This window comes from Ornithodoros turicata, chromosome 3 (genome assembly GCF_037126465.1).
Source record: "Ornithodoros turicata isolate Travis chromosome 3, ASM3712646v1, whole genome shotgun sequence".
In the NCBI taxonomy this organism is placed as follows: domain Eukaryota; kingdom Metazoa; phylum Arthropoda; class Arachnida; order Ixodida; family Argasidae; genus Ornithodoros; species Ornithodoros turicata.
Window position 1 is genome coordinate 61497279 of NC_088203.1, and position 24995 is coordinate 61522273.

Consider the following 24995-nt stretch of genomic DNA (forward strand, 5'->3'; position numbering starts at 1 on the left):
CATGCAAAACAGAGCCGTGATTCTTAATAGCTAGTGTTCTGTAGAGGTCGGAATTGTTTTACAGTTGAACCTCTATACTATAACGAATTTGTAAATGCTGGCTCTTTGTTTCGTTAAATAGGGAAATTCGTTAAAAGGAACACGCCAAGTGAAACAAAGATGGCCGCCGCCACTACCTGCGCCGCGCGTACCACAAAACGTCATTTGTCATAAAACAGGTATCAAGCCGTGAAGGGCACAAAATGTCGAGCGTTATTCATCTCATAATGCTAGGTAATACGTTATTTATGCACATTATCGCTGGAGCGTTCGTAACTTTCGTAACTCCGGATGGCCTCTACTGCTTTCTCCTGGTTCTCCTGCACGCCAGCACATCGACGTTTCTAGGTTGGTGCACTTCCGCTCATGACCACATCATGCATAGAGTCTGAAGTTTTCTGGAAATATTGTTTTCTGCATTCGGGAGGTAAAAATAGTGTAAATAGACATGTGCTCCAAATACACGTGAATTCTGGTGATAAAACTTCCAGTATGCTAAATTCGGGGGGAAATCAGGCTCAGTTACTCAAACTAACTGTACTAGTTTGGTACAAACGGCGATGTAACTGCATTTGCTGCCAAACAAGTTAGAGTGCATTCTTACAGATGTCTCAGTGAGGGCAATTTGCAGGGTAAAAATCGGGTTTCACCCTAATGAGACAACCTTCAATTCGGGGTGCAAATTCGGGGAAGAATCGGGTTGAACCCTTAAACTTCAGGCTCTAATGATGCACAATTCCTGAAAGAACAAGACAACACCGCCGTTGAATACCAAAAAGAACGAGAAATGGGTACATATCACGTAGACGTTTGTGCCAATGGAACTTTGACCGTCGTCGTCGTCATGCCATTTTCTTACCGTCGGTATCGGCGGCGCTAACAACAAGAAGTAATAACAGCACAAAACCGCAACCTACTGTCATCAGCATCAACAAAAGCAAATTAGACTTCGCGAGAGGCCAACAATACGTGCTTTCGTGTCCCAAAAAAAAGGTGCGAAGAGGCCCTCGCGCCGGTTTAGAAACAGCGTCAGCGTACTGAAAATTACCAGCAGCAGCGGCTGCGCATGTCTACCGCACGTGACAACCGCAGTAACCAACGAAAACCCTCCTCTTCCTCCTCCTCCTCTTCTTCTGGGTGAAGGGGAAAGACACGTGCAGGAGGCTTTTGACAGTCAGAGACTTCATTAAACAGAGGTGACCAAACGAATGTATTTCGTTAAATCGAGCGCAAAAATACATTGGCGTCTATGCGGACGCGTATGATTGACGGAAATTCTTCGTTAAACAGAGGATTTTGTTAAATCGACGTTCGTTATGGAGAGGTTCAACTGTATCTGAATCCATAATGTACTTGCAGATATGCAACACTGCATATGCCCTTAAAGAGACCATGAAGAGATCCTCAAAACCTCTGTAACAAATAACATGTAATGCATTCCCTTTTCATTGTCCCTTGAACCTGCACAATTTTTTCAAAATCTCACCCGCATGCAACCAGCCTCTCACGACGAGAAGCTGTGAATACTCCCCAAGGCTGTCCCTGATGGGTTACGCACCGGGGAGGTGTGTTGCACCCACTGACTGCATTTTTAGCACATGCACAAAAACAAATAAAATGAAGGAGTAACCTGATGATGAGAGATGCGAACGTCCTCCAAGGGCATCCCCACGTTGACGGAGAGCCCACTGCAGATGTTGTGGAGCAAGCGAAGATGCTCCGCCTGGACGAGTAGGGCCTCCCAGGAGGCCACCAGAGGCTGCAGAGCCTGTGCCAGCAGATGTTCCAGATGCTGCTCTCCTTTCCAGTTGGTCATCCAGCAGGGCCAATTCTTCTGTGTCTGGCTCTGTATCACCTGCCTCACTCTCTTCCTCTTCCTCCATGTTGGAAGACTCACCAGAGTCATCTTCTGTTGCATTAGATGGACAACCATTGGACAAACAGTCACTTAGAGGAAAAGCTTAGAATACAGAATATGCTTTACTTAACCTAAAAGATTGGTGCACTGAAACCCTCAAAAGAGAAATTGGTTGCTTAATTTCTGTTATAGTTTGACCACAAATATTTAAACTGATCTCAGTTCTTAGTGCGATTGCCAATAACATATCAATGTCAATTTACTTTTAGTGAGTTTCAGTAATCTGAACTATTGGTGTAGAATGATTTGGACTTCACCATTTCAGCAGCAGTTCATACATGCAATAATCTGCTGCTACTAAAAACTCCCTCTAAGTGTTACATTAGACTTGGAACCACCTATTCTAACTCCTACATAAAATAAGTGACACATCATAGCTGTAATAATCCACTGTCTTCTGTCCATTTTTAACACTCCTTCACAACACAAACAAAAATGCAGTGACCAATGATGACAAGGAGATCTTTTTCTCATATGACAGAGCATGCCACGCAATCTGTTATGCTTTTACTATAGGCCATTTGCAAAAGTTCCAGGGAGCGTGCGCATGCCGGGAAATGCTGTGCAAAACGACAGCGATGGTGCATACACCAGTACGACGACGACGATCGGAGACGATAGCAAATCGCTGTCGTTTTGCACAAGCATTTCCCGGCACGCCCTGCCAGAGCACGAGCTGCTCCCTGGGACTTTTCCAAATGGCCTATTGCACCAGAGGTAATGCAAAATATCTGCACCTGCTTGATCACAATGTGAAAGCGGTCAAACAACATGTGGTTGTAAGATGCCCGAACAGCCATCAACTTACCATACAATCGCCACCCATTTTTTCTGATCCAAAAATTTTGTCATCCTTTACTTTTTCTGCACCACTGGCAGAGCATAATTTCATGTCCCATATTTTGGACAGTTAAGTCAAAGAATAGCTCCATTCTTCGTACTAATTTTAACTCAAAACTACCTGTTCATTCAGAGCATGCATCTCCATCTCCTGACAACCAGTGCATTGCTGATAGGGCTGCATTTCAGTTGATACAGGAAGCGATTGGGTTTAACCTAGAGGTGTGCGAATATTGAAATTTTCAACTAATAGAATACAAATATCTGCAAAATCGTCCTTTGAATATCGAATCGAATATTGAATATCACGTCGCAGGATAAAGGCTTCTAAGAGTAACAATTAAACCCCGAAAACAAGCATGAGCATGGTCACTTGCATTCTGCTGATCATTAGAAAAATGTCCCAAAGTGCTAATAAGGAATATGTATTAATGTATTGGCTTAGCATGGGGCATACATGCCTATGTGCACATGTATTGTAGGGGACACTGTTGTCTAAAGTCAGCACTCCGTGGTTTATCTCATCTCAAATCTCCAGGTGTTGCAAGACTCTTTCTTTCGAGTAATAAACACGTGCAGCACATGGCCCATCTTCAAATACAACATAGGCACAACACTTTCAAGCGCACAGAGGTAATACGGGACATCGAAGTACTGACAGGCGATTTTAGCTAACCGTGTCCCCAACAGTACATTAAAATTATTTTTCCAATAAAACAATGTGCTGCTCGCATGAGGCAAGCTGAAAACTGTAAACAGCTTGCACTTCAAAAATGTTTCATGAACAGTGAACTCCTGTGTTGGCATTGTAAGTGCAGGTGAAACAGACAGAATGGAAGTAAAGGGCAATGACATATGTTCAGAATGTGAGATGGTTTAGTGATGAGCACATCTCAGAAGGAAAATGAAGCGCTCTCTTCTTGTACTGAAAATGCCTTCTACATTTGTCGTGTAGGCAAGAAACTGCACGGTTTCACTGTACTCTCACGCGTGAGGTCATTGTTCCTGATGGTAATGCATAGTTTGGAACAGCCTCATTGATTAGCGCAGTAAAGCCGCGATCCTCGAGGATGTTATATGGTTGTGCTCATCACGCATGATTGTTTCCGCACACGTTCGTGTGGAGCGATAAACAGCACACACGCCTTAAAAAACTCGCGAGTCACAAGCAACATCACTCCATACGGGTCGAGCTTGAGGCTATATGCATCTTGCTATCATCTGTAACAAGAATTAGTGCAGTTTCAAATGATTTTGCAGCGTTATTGCACACAGTTGCACAGCGCCTGAGTTGGAGAAACTATGTCAAAATATTGTCACGTCTCATTCCTTGATTATCGACGTTATCGCACGCAGCCATGATTCTATTTATATAGCGTTGACTTCCCCAAATCGAAGCAGAAAAAAAAAACACGTTTGAGACGTGGCTTTAGCTCTGCACGCAGTGGCTCTGTGAACAGCGGTGTTCAGCTCAACGCCAACAACATTTCAATATGTAATCGGAATTTCACCAAACTGTAGGTCTAACACGAATGTTCAGAGTTCGTTGGAAATCCACTGAAGCCGCGACTGTGGTGGCTATGCATGAATTAGTGTACCGCAGTTTCACGTTTGCCTTGGGTGGGCTTGAAAATGGCTGCTGTACACAAACGTGTACTCGTTTCGGTTTTGGTTACCGAATGTGTAGCGACGGCAACGCATTCGCAGACAAGCGTACTTGGCAAGCTCCACGCATCACTTTGTAGCTGTTTTACTACACGTTTGTCGCTGTTACCGCAATGTACAAATTCTAGCGCGCAGCCCGCGACAGTATTGAAATAAGCTGCAATCATATTAGAAAAAAATCGAATATTCGAACTTTTACGAATATTCAAAAACTTCTAATATGAAATTTTCAAATACAAATACAAATCGAATATCGCAAATATTCGGATTGTATTCGAAATTTCGAATATTCGCATATCTTTAGTTTAACCTGATTTCTACCAGTCAGTTTTGATGCCTTTCAGTTGGCTCTCCTCCCCTTGCACATTTGCGTGTGCACCGCAGCAGTGGCACATGTGCACTTGTTGCGCCATGTTTCGCTGGGTTTCATCGGTCGCATATACAGTAGAATCTCGTTAATTCGAAATCGCTTAATTCGAACCTCATGAGCGTATACACCGCTTAATTCGAAACAGCAGCGCTCGCGCGTCAGACAGGAACAGGTCACAGCGCCCTATATCTTCCTGGTTATTGACCTTCCGTACACTTTTCGTCCTCTTTCCGCATTTTGCGCTCTTCAAGGACGTGTAGTGCTAGAGGCACAAGACAGTACACAGAAGTGAGGGAAGACCGGCCAGCCGAACAACAGCCCGAGCTGGCCGTGCAGTCGTGTTTTATTAACCGCGCGCCTTGATCATTGGTGCGCGGGGGATGATGATGGCGATGCCGCTACAGGGCTCCCCCCCCCCTAGCGAGTGGCAGGAAGGCAGTACGCGGTGTGGAGGTGTGGTGCCCAGGAAACTCGGGGGCGAGGGTGCATTTGCAGTTGTTACGGAGGGCCAGTGGGATTGCCAAGGTCCAGCTCCGGGGGAACACCGAGGGAACAAGCGCTGGATGTTTCTTGAGGGGCCTCGAGAAAAGCTGGCTTGAGGCGTTCCAGCGTGACAGTTTGTTCTCGGCCTCTAACCATGACGGTGTAGTGGGTGGAGGCTCTGTGCTGTACGGCGTGAGGACCAGAGTAGGGTTGTTGCAAGGGTTTCCTCACGGCGTCGCACAGAAGGAAAACATGAGAGCATGTTTCGAGGGCGGGGTGCTGGACACCGGTGGCAGGGCGTGGCGTGTGGGTGGGGCTGGGGCGAAGAGCATTCATCGTGTCTCGTAGGCGGGACACGTAGCCGGCTGGTGACACGGCTGCCAGGTCCGCTTCGGCAGAGACGAGGTCGCCGGGGAGTCGCAATGAGGTGCCATAGACCAACTTGGCTGTTGAGCAACCCAAGTCGAGTTTGAAAGCCGATCAGATCCCTCGAAGGACAATGGGGAGGACTTCGGTCCACGGGACTTGAGGCGACGCCCAGGGGCGGCTTTTAGCTGACGGAGAAGCCGCTCTACCATGCCATTGGAGGCCGGGTGGTACGCGGTAGTTCGAATCCGTCTGGCGTCCAGTATGTTGGTGAGGCTGGTGAAGAGGGCGGACTCAAATTGGGCGCCCCGGTCCGTCGTGATGATGGAAGGAACGCCGTACCGCGACACCCATGTTGTTAGGAGGGCCGAAGCGACGCTGGCCGCGGTGGCGTCGGGGACCGGAGTGGCTTCTGGCCAACGGGTGAAGCGGTCAACGATAGTGAGTATGTAGCGGTGACCGTCGCAGAGTGGGAGTGGTGCCACGAGGTCCACATGGATTTGCGCGAACCGGTCGTCGGGGGGAAGGAACTGGGATGGGGGTCGGTGGGTGTGTCTCTGTATCTTGCAACGCTGACAAGAAAGGCAGGTCTGCACCCAGTGCTTGATTTGCTTGCGCATGTTGGGCCAAACGTATCGTTGGGTAAGCAGGCTTTGCGAGGCGCGTATGCCGGGATGGGAAAGATCATGGTAGGCTTGGAAGAGTTGATGTCGGAGTGATACGGCAACGAAAGGCCGTGGCCGACCTTGAGACGTACCGCAGGTGACAGGCCGGACTGAGCCAGGCAAGGCGACGTTGTCAATTGTTAAGCCGGATGTGGGGTTGGCGTGGTACTGTGCCAGCTCATCGTCGGTGAGCTGGGCTTGCGCCAAATCGTCGAGAGACGGTAGAGAGGTCGGAATGCCGATCGTGTTGACTGAGGGTGTCAGCTACCAAATTGTCGGCACCACTGATGTGCTGGATGTCGGTGTTGAACTCTGCCACGAATGCAAGATGTCGAATTTCCCGGGGACTATATGTGGTGCTGGCGGAGGAGAATGCGGAGAGGAGGGGTTTGTGCTCAGTGAATACCGTAAATGTGCGACCTTCCAAGAAGTGACGAAAGTGCTTGATTGACAGGTACGCGGCAAGAAGCTCTCTGCCAAACGTGCTGTAATGCGTCTCCTGGGGCTTAAGTTTACGAGAGAAGAAGGCTAGCAGTCGCCAGGCCCCGGACACGTGTTGTTGAAAACGGCGCCAACGGCTGCACTGGACTCGTCCACCATGAGCGAGGTTGGGGCGTCGTGGCGTGGGTGGAACAGAAGCGACACGGATGCAATTTCCTGCTTGATGGTCTCAAATGCAGCTGTAGCTTCTTGTGTCCACAGTAAATGAGAAGGAGATCTGCCGCGCTTGGTAGTGAGCAGGGCTTCGAGAGGGCGGAGCTTGTTGCACAGGATGGGATAAAGCGCCGATAGAAATGGAAAGCCCAAGAACTGGCGTAGCTTGGTCACCGAAGTGGGCAAAGGAAAATCTCTAATGGCGGCGATTCTAGTTGGTAGTGGCCTGATTCCTTGGGAGTCGACGTGGTGGCCAAGGAAATCTATCTCCGAAACGCCTACCGTATTCCCCCGACTTAACCGGCATGCCGGGTAATTCGGGGAAGTCCAGATTCTGCCGCTCCCAAATTTGGTATTTTTCGGCATGCCGCAAAATTCGGGGAACAAAAAAAAAATAAAAGAAGAAAAGGAAAAACGGGGTCGTTCGTACTGGTAACGACTAATATTTATTTCGTCTTTGACTGTGTTCAAGAACGTGGCACTCAGTCGTCATCGCCTTCCGTGCCGCTGTCTGTGTCCGTAAGACCGGATGGGTCGTCTGCCTGAAGAGATGGCATACCTGTACACATCAATTCCCGCAAGGAGCTGTGAAGCACGTCCTGGTCTTGGCTTCCAACTAATCCACATTGCACAAAGGATTGCTTGATGAGATCGTGGGATACCGTATCCCATGCTTCCGTTACCCATTGCGCGACGGTGAGGTAGGAAGAGCTTAGTCGCTTCCCAGTTTTCGTGAACTCCGCGGCCCCATTGCGCAGCCAATCTTCCCAACTTTCCCGCTTTCTCATGGCCGCCTTGAACGGCTTGTTCCACACGACGTCCGCCGGCGGGAGAAGAGGTGTCAGGCCTCCTGGAATGACTGACAGTGCCGTATTGTAGTGCTGTTTGAAGCTTGTCTTTGTGGTATTCTTCAGATGTGCTGGCGCACTATCCATCACGAGGACAGTCTTGGGCTTAAAAAAGGCCCCAGGACGTGCACACCAAACTTTCTGTTTGTAAGTGTTCATAAGTTCTGCTGTCATGCTGCCCTTCATAGCAACAGTCACCACAACTTCCTTTGGGAACTCACATTTTGGGACGTTCTTGAGCCCTTTAAAAATTATCATCGGCTTTAGCTTCGTTCCGTCTGCCATCGCACTCAGGACAACGGTGTATCTCAGCTTCTCTTTTCCGGTAGTTTTACACCTCACTTGCTTGACTCCCTTGAAATCGAATGTCCTGTTCTGTGGCAGATCGAACCAAAGAGGAGTCTCGTCCATGTTCCCTATGCACGATGGTGGTAAACCATCAACAACACTGTTGTTGAAGTCAAAAAAGCTGAGGCACACCAGACTTGCGTTTTCCGGAACTTCCTGGCCTACGCTTGTGACCGTCCTGCACACAACGTCGTATCGGGTCAAGAAGTGGTCCAGCCACCCGTTTGATGCTTGGAAGTCCTGGGACTGACCATCGCCGTTCTCGAGTATTTCTTGGGCGCGGGACTTTATCGTGCAAGTAGAAACCGGAAAGCCGTTCTTACGTTGGAGTGTTATCCATGCTGAAAGTTCCTGCTCCATATCAGGAAACTTGGCCCGTTTCTTCTTCCTTTCCTCACTTGAAGGAACGTTTCTTCGCTTTTGAATGCAGATGTCACTGAGTGAGGCGCATGAGCGAAGTTGGTCCTTGCTTTTCATCCAGTCTTGGATGCACTGACGAGGAATTCCATGGGCCCTTGCCGTAGCACTGATATTCCCGTTGAGCTCTTCCAGTGTCTTGAGGACGTCCAACTTAAAGGCAATGGAATAACTGCGGCTGCGGGAACGGCCACGGTGCCGTTCTCGTGCCGCCCCGTTGTTTCCTGGCTCTTCCATGTCCCGTTGATCAATGCCAGAGGTGTCAGCTGCGTCCATCTCCGTCAAATTTGACGAGAACACTACCGAACTGCTACACTGCTTCCCAGCGCCGTTCAGGGATAAACTGATCTCCCCATTCTTTTAGGTCACCCTGATGACCTCATGAGAAAGGAGTGTGTGCCTGTATTAGTCACAGGCAGCTTCCACTCTGGCTAATCCCTTTTGTGCGTGTGCCCTTGCTTGATGGCATTATATTATTCAAACGCTATTTGGTCCGGTTTGATCACAAAATGGAACGTATAGTCTGGGTTTTTACATGCTCTTCGCCACGAAAAAAGATGTCCCGGATTTTCCGGCATGCCGCATAATACGGGATTTAGCGGCATGCTGGCCTCCCCCGGTCTTTCCCGGCATGCCGGTTGATACGGGGGAATACGGTAATTCGTTCTTGGCTGCGTTAATGATAACACCGCTGTCTTGAAGGCGGGAGAAAAGCGCGCGTAGATGTTGCTCATGTTCTGCAGGAGAGCGGCTTGCGACGAGGATGACGTCAATGTAGGCATAAACAAAAGGAAGCCCGCGGATGATGTTGTCGACAAACCTCTGAAAGGCCTGGGCGGCATTCCTCAATCCGAAGGGCATCCTGAGAAATTCAAACGGGCCAAAAGGGGTGGTAATGGCTGTTTTAGAGATGTCCTCTTCGGCCATGGGAACCTGGTGATAGGCACGAACGAGGTCGATCTTGGAAAATGTATTGGTGCCTTCCAGGTGTGCAGCGAAGTGTAGAATATGGGGGATGGGGTATCGGTCTGGAAACGTCTGCCAGTTCAGGGCACGGTAGTCGCCGCACGGGCGCCAGCCGCCAGTCTTTTTCGGCACCATATGTAATGGCAAGGCCGACGTGCTGGTTGATGGTCGAATTATGCCGAGCTCCAGCATATGATCAAACTCGGCCTTCGCTACTTGAAACTTTTTGGGTGCTAGTTGGAACTGTGCTACTTGGAACTGTGTGTGCACAACACATCTAATCCCCGGCAGTCATGCACAGATAAACGCACTGCGTTCTCATTTTAGCGCGCACAGAGGCGAAGGCTCTTGAAAATGCCAATGTAATTTGTTTTCAATGGAATGGTGCAATCTTGCTTTCTAATTTTCACGAGTTTTACCGGCCGCCGAGAGGATTCCTATCACTATATGCGAGCACGCGCTTTCGTGGCGATCATTATAACGATGTTTTGTTTACATGTAGTTCAATGGGAGAGCTGACGGGAACCAGCAATTCGATCGCAATATCGGAGTTATCGTTATATAGAATATCGTAATAAACGGGCTCGACTGTAATAACTGATAGTGCCTATGTGCACCACGTCAGTGGTGGGGAAAAATTCCCTTATTGTTGTTTAACCCCCCAAAAAATAATAAGTAGATGCGTGCCAACATTGAAATTTTCGAATATGAATTGAAATTGAACTGAAATATAAAAAAAATTGGCCTTTGAATATCGAATATCCCATCATTGGATAGAGGCTTTAAAGGAGCATTAAAGTGGTATCTAACATGGCCCAAAACTGCTGTCATCTTGTAAAGCAGTATGTGAAAAGCATTCCCACAAAATATTTCTGTCCAAAGTTGTATCACCACGGTGCAATTAATTTGGAAAATCGCTGCCACGGTGACAGGCCGGAGCGCTCCAACTGCAGACCACACCCACTCTAGTGTGACGTTCGTGGTAGAGAGCCCCTCATTCGTTCGTAGGAAAAACCGTCTGCTACGAACATTGCTAGCTGCTTCTTGTTGATTTCTATTATTTATATGATTTATATCACGTTTTCTTTAAAAGAAGAAGCACATACGCAGCCTGAGAAAATAAGATTACGATCACAAGAGTAATATATCCGTGGCTTCTGTGCAATCTCATGATTGATTGATTGATGTGTTTAATGGCACAAAGGCAACAAAGGCCATAGAGCGCCAAAACCATGCATCTGTGCAACCAAACTGTGCAATCTCAGAATTCACAGCAGCAGAAAGCTATTGCGAAGCTGTATTGTGGAAGAGGTATTGTGGCGCCACCTGTTAGCCACTGAACCAACTGCGCGGTGAAAACTGTCGGACAGGCTGCACACTGTCGAGAAGCACGGGGTTTTTGCTGTACAAACGCAGTTAATTTCGGGCTGCACCACTCGTTCGTCCCGCGGTGCCTGCGGTCCCAAACAATCGTGGTTGTGTCGTTGACAGCCTTCAAACCCTCCGTTTTGGACATCACGAAGCCGGAGAACGCATGGCGTCTCCCAAGCGGTAGCAGACGCTCCGGCCTGGGCGATGTTGCTCACCTCGATCATGTGATCCCAAGTCCAATGAGGAGCGTCCTCACCACTTGCGTCACATAGTGACGTGTGTGGTGGCGCTCATCACGTGCCTATCGTGAAGGCGAAGGAGGGTGTTTCGCGCGCGGGAGGTTCGGGGAGCTATTGCAGGAGTCCCAATTTAGCTACGGTTGCACTAATTGTGGGAAAACGGTTTTCGGCCGCCTAACATTCCATACTGACCAAAAACAGAAAAAAAGTTGTGGGCCTCTAGACTGCTCCTTTAAGGGTAACAATTAAGCCCCCAAAACTAGCATGGTCATAGTTGTGTTCTGCTGATCCTTAGAAAGATGCCCGAGGACACGCACTTGAAAAGTGCTGAGGAATATGTATTAACGTACGAGCTCAGCATAAGGCATACATGCCTATATGTTCATGTACATTCAAATTATTTTTACAATGAAACAATGTGCCGTTCTCGTGAGGCAAGCTGAAAACCGTAAAAACAACTTGCACTTGAAAAATCTTTTATGGATAGTGAACACCTGTGTTGGCGTTGTAAGTGCCGGTGAAGCAGACAGAACAGAAGTAAAGGGCAATGACTAGAGGCATGCAAATATTGAAATTTTCGAATACGAATATCAGCAAAATTTTCCTTCGAGAATCGAATAGAATATTGAATATCCCGCCATAGGATTACAGCTTTTAAGAGTAACAATTAAGCCCTAGAAACCAGCATGGTCACAGTTGCGTTCTACTCATCCTTAGAAAAATGAACCCAGGACAAGCAGGAATATGTATTAGGCAGTTCGAATATTCGAAATTTCGAATATGAAACAAATATGTGATGCTATTCGAATGCTATTTGCAACATATTTTCAGTATTCGAAATTTTTGAATATTTTTCGAATAGCACTGAATCGTATACGAAGACGGGAGTCAAGTCCTGTAGATCACATAAACAAAATACAGAAACCGACACTGAAGATTTTTGTTTAAGTTTAATTTGTACAAGCTTTCGCGTGGAGGTCCACGCTTCCTCAGGTACAAAGTGAAGTGGTGACACACATAAGTATATATAGTATAGCCATATACACGACTAAACATACTGCTGTACAAAGAAAGGGAAGGGGAAGGAGATATGGTGCCACATGTCTGTGTACAATGAATAGCTGGGCAGACGGATAAGTGACCTCTAACCGTTTAAGAACAGTAAAAGGTGCTATTGTGAACAAAAAGGCTCGCCAACCCAGTTTCGCGGAAGGGCGCGGTATTTTGAATAGCACTGAAGCGAGGTTTCGCTGTCCTGGGTCCCGCGCTGAAGTAAAAGTACACCGTTCCCTGAACTTTTGTTGGGTCCAGGGAGGCTAAGTTCGTTCAGTATAGAGATAACTGTGGCCATTCGGCAAGTCGGCTTCGCCTCATTACAATAAAGAGTTAAGTGAAGCCCACTCCACGTTACTGCCATTGTTCATTTGGTGTGCGGCTCCATTCTGCAAGTCGGCTTCACCTCATTGCACTGCTGCGTTAGGTGAAGCCCGCTTTACAATTTTTTTACAATATTCTGTCAGAAGCACAATGACGTAGAAGGACAGTCAAGACCACAGTTGAAGAACAGAAAGACAAAAAACACTGAACACGATTGTAGAGTTATTAAGGTACAAGTTTTCGGACGGACTCCGACCTTCATCAGGTGAGATACATTTGAACGGTGGTACACATATTTATATTGATGTACATATGCGTATACGAAGAGGGGAGTCAAGTCCTGTAGATCACATAAACAAAATACAGAAGCCGACACTGAAGATTTTTGTTTAAGTTTAATTTGTACAAGCTTTCGCGTGGAGGTCCACGCTTCCTCAGGTACAAAGTGAAGTGGTGACACACATAAGTATATATAGTATAGACACTGCTGTACAAAGAAAGGGAAGAGGAAAGGAGATATGGTGCCACATGTCTGTGTACAATGAATAGCTGGGCAGACGGATAAGTGACCTCTAACCGTTTAAGAACAGTAAAAGGTGTTGTTGTGAACAAAAAGGCTCGCCAACCCAGTTTCGCGGAAGGGGGGTCAGGAGTATGGGAAACGAGTGGCCCAGAATGGACAAAAGGGAAGGTTACGGATTATCTAACGGAGTACCAGAGGATGACTGAAAGTGGGGATTCAAGAATTGTGCACAAATAAATATAGATATATAGCTACTAAATTTACATAAGCGGATATAACGAGCCAGGACTAAGATTCAGACCATTTGGTGTGAGACACTTGAATTGCGAAATTAAGTAGGACTCTCTATTCTTACGTTTAATGTCGGTGCGGAACCCAGATTCTAGCAATATAATTTTCAAATCAGTTTCAAAATCGTGATTAGGTTGATTGAAGTGAATGGCGACAGGAGTTTGGCGGGCATTTAGGATATCAAATTTGTGGCCATAACTGCATAGCAAAATTAAATTTACCTGTAACTATTCAAGGTCATCCATCAACTTCCTTGATGTGACAGTGTCATGTAAATCTGGTAGGCTGACCACTGAACTATACAAGAAACCAACGGACAAGCGCCAGTATCTTCACTATGAAAGCTATCATCCCAATCACCAGAAAAGGAGTATTCCATATGGTCAGTTCTTGCGCCTGAAACGAATCTGCTCAGATCAGACTGATTTTGTAAAACATGCTCAGCAAATGGTATCTGATTTCGAAAAAAGAAATTACCCATTTGAACTCATCCATGACTCGTTTGCCAAATCATCTAGCCTATCCAGGGAGTCCTTATTCACCCCGAAACGTAAAGAGGACTTAAGTAATGTAGTTTTATCCACCACATATCATAAATCACTTGTCAATACCAATTCCATTCTTAGACGCCACCTCAATATATTACATGCTGACGAGCAATTAAAGGAAATTTTTCCCACTCCCCCATTAGTAGCATTCCGTAGATCGAAAAATTTGCGCGACATCCTCACGTCATCATGCATGATGAAGCGCTCGCCGGGTTGTTATCCCTGTGGTAGTACACGGTGCCAGACCTGTAAATTTATCGCGCCGTCCACCATTGCCCGTAGCACTTTGGGTGACTTCTGTTTGAAAATTCGTCATTCACTCCACTGTAATTCACCCAATATTTGTTACTTGATATTCTGCAGCAAGTGCAATTCACAATACATCGGTGAAACCTCCAACACAATGAGAAAAAGATTTTATGGCCACAAATTTGATATCCTAAATGCCCGCCAAACTCCTGTCGCCATTCACTTCAATCAACCTAATCACGATTTTGAAACTGATTTGAAAATTATATTGCTAGAATCTGGGTTCCGCACCGACATTAAACGTAAGAATAGAGAGTCCTACTTAATTTCGCAATTCAAGTGTCTCACACCAAATGGTCTGAATCTTAGTCCTGGCTCGTTATATCCGCTTATGTAAATTTAGTAGCTATATATCTATATTTATTTGTGCACAATTCTTGAATCCCCACTTTCAGTCATCGTCTGGTACTCCGTTAGATAATCCGTAACCTTCCCTTTTGTCCATTCTGGGCCACTCGTTTCCCATACTCCTGACCCCCCTTCCGCGAAACTGGGTTGGCGAGCCTTTTTGTTCACAACAACACCTTTTACTGTTCTTAAACGGTTAGAGGTCACTTATCCGTCTGCCCAGCTATTCATTGTACACAGACATGTGGCACCATATCTCCTTTCCTCTTCCCTTTCTTTGTACAGCAGTGTCTATACTATATATACTTATGTGTGTCACCACTTCACTTTGTACCTGAGGAAGCGTGGACCTCCACGCGAAAGCTTGTACAAATTAAACTTAAACAAAAATCTTCAGTGTCGGCTTCTGTATTTTGTTTATTGATGTACATCAGAGATAGGGGACAAAGAAAGTGGTGAGAAGGAAATACAAATTCTTGTTTGAGAAGATTGAGAGCGCGAAAAAATTATAACATTGCCTTCTTTGGTTTAATATTTTTTTTGCGCCTTCAATCCTCTCGAGCAGCATTCGTATTTACTTCACACCGCCTTCTTTGTCCTCTTTGTGTGATGTACATCAATATAAATATGTGCACCACCGTTCAAATGTATCACACCTGATGAAGGACGAACTCTGTCTGAAAGCTTGCACCTTAATAAATCTACAACCGTCTTCAGTGTTTTCTGTCTTAATATTCTGTCACTAAAGTCTACAAATTTTGTGAGCTCATGGTCAACACTGTACTTAGACCCTGATGTTTTAGGGTTAAACCCGATTTTTCCCCGAATTTGCACCCCGAATTGAGGTTCACCTACCTAGGATTAAACCAGATTTCTACCTGCAAAACTGCACCTAGGCTAGGCACCTCAAGGCATCGACATACTAGTTTCTCACAAAATATGCGACTGCCCCTTACTTCTGGCACCCTGGCATCTGGATAAACGGTACCAGTGAAAGTTTATTCTACAATAATACCCGATTTCTCCCCGAACTCTGTCTGATGGTAATTTTTCTGCCCGAATTTGCATGAATTTTCGACATCAATTTATTGACCCGATTTCTACCCCCCGAATTTCAAAAAATATAAAACCCGAAAACTTCAGGGTCTAACTGTACTCTGGGCATTGCAGGTTCCAGTAAACTAACTCCCAACTTTAAGAATTATTTGCAATAACAGATGGAAATATATGCAGTTTCTAAAAAAGTATAGGACATTCACATTGTAAAAAAAAAAAAGGAGGAGATGCACACACAGCAGGCTACATGAAACATGTTGACTAGCTCTCAATGCGGTTCGTCCACTAAGCCAGTCTACCATACATAACACAGGGGACCCTTCTCTCATGGTATGTTATTTTTAGGAGCCTCAGTTTTCTAGGCTTATTTTTTGTGAAAATCGGAGGGTAAATATCGGGTTGAAAATCGGGAACTGCCAAACAGGGTAAAGGCGGGTGATATACTAAGAAGTGATGTATTTTCAGGTGAAAAGAAAAACTTTTTTGTGTTGAAATTAAGTGAAATAATATTTATAAAGAGACTGGTGGATAATTCACTGTATAACCACTAAGGCTTGCCCTGGCCCCCGTTTACAAAAAGAATAAGTTGCATGTTCCGCAAAGCATCAAATATCGATGAGTGTTGAGGGCATGCTCGAGGCTGCAGGCTGATTCCGCTCTCACAAAACGACTTAACACAAGTGTAGATTGTCGTCCGTCATTATTTCACGCTCGCGTTGGCTGCTGCTGTATCCTTCTTTCAATTTCATGTGCCTTGCTGATGCAAGATACTCCCTTTCCCGGATGAACAGAATCTGAAGAAGTTATCCAGATTTGATTCGCATTCCAAGTGAAATATTCGTTAAACATTCGCAATGCAAATTTTGCTATTTGCACAGCTCCAGTATTAATGTATTGGCTTATCATAAGGCATACATGCCTATATGCACATGTACAGTCAAATTATTTTTACAATGAAACAATATGCTGTTCTCATGAGGCAAGCTGAAAACCGTAAAAATAACTTGCACTTCAAACATCTTCCATGAATAGTGAACACCTGTGTTAGCATTGTAAGTGCTGATGAAACAGACAGAATGGAAGTAAAGGGCAATGACATGTCCAGAATGTGCGATGGTTTACTAATCGGCACATCTCAGAAGGAAAATGAAGGTGGCAAGTGCTCTCATCTTGCACTGACAATGCCTTCCGCATTTGTCATGTAGGCAAGAAACTACACGGTTTCACAGTGCTCTTACGTGTGACGTCATGCGTGAGCCCATCATTCCTGACGGTAATGTATAGTTTGGAACAGCCCCATTCATTAGCGCTGCAAAACCGCAATCCTCAACAATGCTGTATGGCTGTGCTTATCATGCGTGATTGTTTCCGCAATGTTCGTATTCAGCACTACTTTCATTTCACAGTGACAATCTGCGTGCGTGCCTCAAAACTTCGTCGCCCTGACGAGCAAGAGTCGCCCGCTTCGTGAGGGTCGGGCTTGAGGCCATATGTGTCCTGCTCTCATCTGTAACAACAGTTAGTGTACTTTCAAATGACTTTGCAGCATTACTGTCATCCTAGGTTAGAACTTTTAACATGTGGTCACACAGGTCGAAATATTGTTACGTCCCACTCCTCAATTATCGCCATCATCGCATGCTACCATGATTAAACTATATATCGCCGACTGCCACAGGCAGAAACAAACAAAAAAAAGAAAACGAGTTCGGGATGCGGGTTTTGGCTGTGCATCCAGTGGCACAGCGAACAGCGATGTGCAGCTCTATGTCAACAAGATTTCGATGTCTAATCAGAATTTAACCGAACCCTTGGCCTCACACAAATGTTCAGAGTTCGTTAGCAAACCACAAAACCCGCGACTGTGCTGACGATGCATGAAATGTACCACAGTTTCGCGTTTGGCTGGGGTGAACTGTAATGGCGGCTGCACACAACTGTGTACTAGTTTCGGTCTCCGAACATGCAGCGATGCATTTGCAGATGAGTGTACCTCGAAAGCTCCGTGCACCGCTTTGCAGCTGTTTTACTATTCATATTTGTCGCTGCTACCACAACGTACAAATTCCAGCGTGCACCCCGCAACAGCTTCGTGGTAAGCTGCTATGATATTCGAAAAAATTAGAATATTCAATCTTTGATTTGATCGAACATGAATGCGAATCGAATATTGCACATATTCGATTCATATTCAAAATTTTAAATATTCACACACCTCTAATAATAAGACTATTTCACCTGATTTCACCATGTTTTCTTGTGCACAAAATACCACCCCATTTTTACACCCTGATTTTCAACAGAACTTAAACAAAATTTCTGACTTTGAACAAAACTATGCAGTCAACACACAATGTCCCAAGGACGTCCTCGCAATCCTGTCATATCAGAGAAAACGATATCCTGTCGAGGCTTTGCGTGGACGACCCATGATTATCTCAATAGGAACAACATCTGTCCCATCCCCAACACATCTGTACTTTTAAGGTTCATACTATCTTTTGTTTTGTGCCTAACAGATATTAGGCGCCTGCTGTACAGCATTCCAGCTGCTATCAATGGCATGTTGCACTTAGAATAAGCAGATTTTATTTGTAAGCTTGATCGTTAAGCAGATGTTACGAGTTTTGGTAAGTTATAGATTTCATTGCCTGTAGAACACAATATATCCTAATACCAGTGCAATCCCGCTAATTTGAAATCTCATAATTTGAACTGCTGGATAATTCGAAACTTTTTCTCCACTCTGGTTACTGTTGTGCGGGGCTTACCTGCATCAGAGCCTGCTGTGGCACCTGTAGTAGCACTTCGCTGAGCACTGGCATTGTCTTGATTACTCTGGTATGATGCACTGTCAGGGTCACTGTCACTGTCACTCTCTGAAAGAAAAAACAATTTTGAACTCCAAATTTATGTTTTCTATAATTCTAGGATCAAGGATCTCATTGCATTTACTGATAAGCCTACAGGGACATTTTTGCAACTTCAAGGGACTATGAAATTCCCCCCCCCCCCTCCCCCGCCCCGAAAACCTGAAAAAAAACCCTGAAAGAAAAAAAAACTGAACTGTTTGCTGAAAACTATAGCTGGGTATTTTAAATGTGAATCGAATATGAATATTTCAGACACACTGCAAATGCATTTTGAATATTTTTTTGCAGATGCAAATCAAATCGAGTAGTTGTTGATGGCAGTTCGAATACAGTAGAATCTCATTAATTCGAAGTCGTTTAATTTGAAACTCTGGATAATTCAAACTCTCGTCCGGTTCCCGTCCAGGCCACACGTATTTCAATGGGGAGAAACTCCCAGTAATTCGAATGGACAAGCATACACACCGCATAATTTGAACCAACGGTGCTCGCGCGTCGAACCGGAATGGGTCACAGCACCTCATACCTCCCTGGTTATTGACCTTCAATACGGTTCCCATCCTCTTTCCGCATTTTGCGCTGTTCAAGGACGCTTTCACCTCTTTACGACAGCAATAAGCTTACGCGAACGCTTGCGTTCTCCCTCCGTCCCCCTCTTCTTTCTCTCTCTTCCTCTTGCAGCCATGAAGGAAGGGTGGAGGAGGTGCGTTCGCGTGCAGTCACTTGCTTTTATCACTTCGTGACTATCAATATCGTTCTACAACCCGTTGGCAACTGTCATCATTTATTTCCCTATCTGGCACCATGTCAGCGGAGACCACGGCATGGAGACTGCTCCCTTGACCGACGCGGACATCATCGATGCCACATGCACCAGTCGAACTGGACCATAGGACAGTGCAGAGTGTAGCGACGAAGATTTGTTCGACCCAAGCCGCAAACCAGTGCCTTTACCAAGTGCATCTGATGTAGCAACGGCGCTGGATATGACAGTGCTCTATTTTTCTTCTGAGGTTAGTTCAAACTCCGCTTTATTCAAACAAATATCCTGAGCCCCTCAAGTTTGAATTAATGAGAGTCCACTGTATTTTGAATAGCTAATTCTTGTCACAGTATGCCCATCAGCACACAGCTACTGCTCATTCATGGCCCTTTCTGTCAGAATATAAACAAAAAAGTAACAAACACGCTCCTCTTCTTCAGGCTTTGACATGTGCATTATGTTGCCGGAATGAATTACGTTGGCAGTGGGAGTCTGAAGACCCATGCATTCAGCAGCAACATGTATCCTCTAGTTTTGAAACTACATCAGCTGACAAACTACACTACAGCAGTTGTGGAAGCTGTGAATATGTTTAGTGGAAGCTGTCGTGTACATTATACATTAGGCATAAACATGCAGAAGGCTTTCGTTGCCCAGACACTTTGTTAAAAAGATCCGACGATCGAGTGTATTTCGTTAAATCGAGAGCAAAAATAAATTTGCGTCTGTGGGGACGCCTACATGCAAACGGAAATGTTTTGTCAAAAAGAGCATTTTGCTAAATTGACATTCGTTATTGAGAGGTTCAACTGTATATGTAGAGCCGGACATTTTCGGGTTAAACCAGATTTGACCTGAATTTACGCCCCGAACGACCCGGCAGGCAGTCAGGTTTAACCCGATTTCTACCAGTCATTACGAGGGTTCGTCGCAGCTCCCATCCCGCAAGTTGGCTTTCCCAGCCGCCGGCTCTAAAGCGAAACGCACCGCCTCCAAAATATTGTCGCCACCGGCGCAGCTGATCTGAAGATCTCTAATTGGCTGGGTGATATATGAGTAAATATTTGGATGCTCATTGGTGTCTGAGAATTGACGTCAGTTTTACTTCGCGCTGATTGGGCGAGAGTCATTTGATTGAAGCGCAAGGATCCGAACGGTTGGTCGAACAGAGGAGACATCATGTCTGTCCGGCCACGCGCGTTCTCTCGGACTACAACCGTTGTGCTTGCAAACGCTAGCGGGTAGTTTCGATGGAGTTTTGAGTGCTTCAGATCTAGATTGTGGCGAACAGCTAGTGTGAAAACGGAATGGCAAATCCAGCTGATCATCACAACAGCGGAAACAGGAACGTGGCAGGGAATCCCTACACCTGCAAACAACGCAGAAATCATTTGTGCGACTTGAGGAAGGCTGAAGTCCTCCCGATGTCCCGCAGGTCAACGGTAAGACAAGTTTGATTACTTCTTGTTACCGAAGGGAGTAGTGCAGGTTTATCGTGTGAAGTGTATTACGTACAACATTTACGAGTCACTCTTACGTTAAAGGTGTTTCATAGTGCAGTGCATTGCTGTAACTTGTGCGTTTTAGATATGCCGCTAAATAAATTATATGAATGGTTATGGTATAGTTTCTCCTCATGCATGTCGCAGCCCTTCAGTCACTGTGATCTACGAACGCTTGTGACAAGTGTGCTTTTGTGTTCAAATACGAAATCAACATCAATTGCATATTCATAACAGTGATTTTCGTTCAGAGTTATGCATCATCAATAAATAGTTTTTATTTCATTTTCAGTTCTCGGCATCGGCAACAATGACACACATGGCCCAGCTGTTTTCCCGAAACTGTACACTTGTACACATTGGGTGTGCGAACTGCGGTTGGCTTTTGAACTGCCCTTTGGTGTCCAAGCACCTAAAGCTCCAGTGAAGCCTGTTACAAGACATGAAAAGATTTGTACTGTAACTTTTTCTAAAGTGTTCGCGAGGACAAATAAACTTGCTTTTTCAACCGCCATCGCTTTTTGTTCTCTGCTTTGGAACAACACATACGTTACTCTCAGCAAGAGCGGAAGCACGGTCACTCAATACTCTTTCTGGTCAGGAAACTCGCGCAAGAACTTCAGTTCGGCGGCCGAGCGGCGAGCGGTGGCGCGGCGATCATTCAGGGGGAAACTTTCGTGTCCGCCGGTGCCTGCGCATATGGCTTGCAGAGAGTGTCTATGGGTGTTTAGAAGTGTACACTTTTTCTTTCTTTGTGCTTGCATTTTGAGTGCGTAAGCAGAGGTTCTTTTTTAAATATCCGTGAAGTTTACACATAAAAGAGACTTCGTCAGATTCGAACGTGCAGCATTTCGTGATGGCTATATGTTCTTCGTGGAAGGGGAGCCTTAACTTGACGAGGACTGAAAGAAAGTATTTTTTTTCTTTGTGTAAAAAACAGAGATGGCTTGGTCTATGGGAAACATTCGTTAATAGCCTTATTGTAGATGTACTGCGACGAGCGTGGTTTGTTGAGCTCCTTCAAGTTGTTCACTGTGTGACATGTGTAGCATCAAACAATAAGAACTGTTAAATTTTTCAAATATACATCATTCAACATGATATTTATACAATAACTTGTCTTGTCAAAAAAGTCAAAGGAAAGCTGGGTAGCAGACTATGCATATGTGCTGGAAATGGAGTTCTAATGTCTAGAAAATTTGTTCACTTAAGATTTTTTAAATTAAAGGCACATGGTAGCCAGATGAGGCTCCCAAGAAGCCATTTTGGAATAGGCTGCAGTTAGCAACTGGCAGAAAACAATATAAAAAAACTCAAGCGTATGAGCGCCAACCCTCTTCTTCGGCGATGTGCACTTACATTTGCTATCACAAAAGTGTCATTGGCTCTCCATTGTGACACACAAAGGCAAGTGAACAGTCACCTTCTCAGCATCCATGGACAACAAAGTTGCGCAGGGACAAGAGGCTCACTGACAGCATGTGGCTGGGGCAACACAAGCAGTTGCGATCGTAGCCTGAGCCGTTTTGCCTTGCTGATGAAGGATGGTTGAGGAGATAGATTGAATTGTAGCACCATAACTGAGGTGCATGAATAGCTATACTAGTGAAGACAGTTTTGAAACAAAATAGTAGCCAATGGCTGAAATACTGTAACATGCGCTAGTGGCTGAGCTGCAGCAACATGTGTGTTTGCCTTTCTTCTTGTTTCCTTGACATTAAGACAAGTGTTAGGGATAGAGCAAATGCAGTTCTGGGAATTTTTCATGAATTGTATAGACTCACTAGCTCAAAACTTTCATTCTATCATGCTTTGGTGGAACGAGGTTTGAGTGCATTACAGTTGAAGCAAATAGATTCCCATGTAGTAACTGAGTTTTATCTAAAATGTACTGGTACCATGCTGATTTGAGAAAAAGACAGAGAGTGAACTTAGTGATAAAAATAAAAAGTATGAATGTGCTCACCTTCATCGTTATGTTCATGAGCAGGAGTGCCATCTTGTTCAGAGGTTTCCATACGGTCCTCCCTTTCACTTTCCTCTGGATCCTCTCGGTTGTTCCCTTCTACAACATCCACCTGCACCCATATATACACTATTAGGCCACCTGAGTAGAGGTACGCATCTGCCTCATTTGTTGCACTGTGCAACACATGTCGAGCAGCACCGCTGAGCTATTACATTCTGAGCACATGTGAGAGTGCTTCAATGAGAAAAAATGCTGCATATTCATCGACATAGGTTAACTATATGAACCTTCTCGCCCTTGTGTTTCTCCTATGTGAAACCTGGGGCATTCTTCTTCAAGAATGATAATGTGCACCCGTACTTTTAGTTTAAGTGCTGACATCAATCCAGGAGCTTGTTGCAATTGGCAACAGTCAGGCACAAGGTGTACAGATGAGGAACGAGACGAACAGATAACACCAACCAAAAAACCCACAAAACGGGTTTCCCGACGTTTCGGAGCAGCTGCAGATGAAGGTTGAGAAAGACGAAGGAGTCTGCTACGGGCTTAATAACTAGGTCTGGGTGAATATTCAAAGTATTTGATATTCGGGCCGAATATAGTGGTCATGAATTCAACATTCAATTCAAATAGTATTTTCTCCAATACATCAAATATATCTGAGTCACTGACCACCCACTGTGAGGCCATGCACATATGGCAGTTCTGGTTTATACGTAGAGCCTGGACTTTTAGAGTTTAACCCGATTCTTCCCCGAATTTGCACCCCGAATTGAAGGTTGCCTCTTTAGGGTGAAACATGATTTTTACCCGGCAAATTGCCCTCACTGAGACATCTAAGGGAATGCACACTAACTTATTTGGCAGCAAATATGGTTACATCAGCGTTTGTACCAAACCAGTATGGATAGTTTGAGTAACTGAGCTCGATTTCTTCCTGAATTTAGCATACTGGAAGTTTTTACACCCGAATCTGTGGGGGTCGGTGGGGTGGGGTGGGGGTTCCACCCACTTCGCATGAATTTAGAGCATGTTTAATACCCAATTTTCACCCCCTGAATTTGGAAAAAAATATTTCCCGAAAACTTCAGGCTCTATTTATACGTCAACGCTGGTAAGATGTGGGATAGTTGGTGGTAATCCATCACAATCGCCAGGCAGCAGGAACCACGGAAAAGGGTTAAGGAACTCATACACGACACGACATTTATTATACTACCAAGCCACGACAGGCCACGAGGCAGGGCTCGTAATCCATATCAACAGTTAACCACTCAGGCAAAAGTAAGCTCTACCTTCCAGGATTCTTTTTTTTTTCGTTTTTAACTTATAGCACCGACAGGATGACTGCAGATGCCAACTCTTGATCACCTCCATTCTTTATTGATAAACTGATAAATATTGATAAACCCCTTCAGTTACTTTGACCGAAATTGAATTAGCCTACGAGGGTGGTTCCATAAGTTTCCAGCCCGAGGTAGAAAATGCGCACGAATTTGAAAATGCGAATAAGGACGCGTGGCGCCATCTGTTGGAGGGCCGGAGCACCACCCTCAACCCTCTCCATGCTTTTGTCGGTTGGAGAGCGGCATTTCAAACAGCCAGGGTGCACTCTTCAGTTAAAATGGAAAAAATCGAGTAACGTGCTTTGATAAAATTCTTGACAAAAGAGGGACTTTCACCTAAAGAAATTAAAGCGCGACTGGACAACGTGTACAGGGAAGCCTCTCTGTCGTACACAACGGTAAAAGACTGGGCTAAGCAGTTTCTGTTGCATGGTGTCTTAGTTTTAGCAGCGCCCGCAAGGGGGCCCAAGGCTACGAGAGAAGTAAGACCACGCGCTTTGATGAGACAGTCGCGTCTCCCATGTCTCCAGTCTTAATGTAGCCACTTTAAATGTCTGTAATCGCAAGTTGTCATTAAAGACATGTAACATGGTGTCAGAAGCAGCAGTCCACCGACTATCCAAGTAAGCCGCACATGATTACGCAACAAGAGAATGGAGAAGCTCGCACCCCCGCCCAAGCTCAGCAGCGCGGGCGACGCCGCAGCGCAATGGCGGATCTTCAAACAGACATTCGATCTCTACCTGAAAGCGACAGACACAACCAGTAAACCAGAAGAACAGCAAGTGGCAATACTACTGACGATAGGTGGGTCGGAATTACTTGACGTGTACAACACTTTAGACTTCGGCCCAGCGACGGAAACTTGTACACATCCTGAGTACTCTCTCAAAAACGTGCT

General features: G+C 45.4%; 1 protein-coding gene across 3 annotated transcripts in view; it reads right to left on the reverse strand.

Moving 5' to 3' along the window:
* Window positions 1-24995, reverse strand: part of LOC135388521 (E3 ubiquitin-protein ligase UBR5-like) — a 272129-nt gene that overhangs the window by 110491 nt on the left and 136643 nt on the right. For all 3 annotated transcript variants that reach the window (XM_064618109.1, XM_064618108.1, XM_064618107.1), the window contains exons 28-30: window positions 22746-22857; window positions 18413-18520; window positions 1670-1948 (exon numbers count right to left, since the gene is read on the reverse strand). In XM_064618109.1, coding sequence (XP_064474179.1) covers window positions 1670-1948; window positions 18413-18520; window positions 22746-22857 — 499 coding nt within the window. The remainder of the gene's footprint in view (window positions 1-1669; window positions 1949-18412; window positions 18521-22745; window positions 22858-24995) is intronic.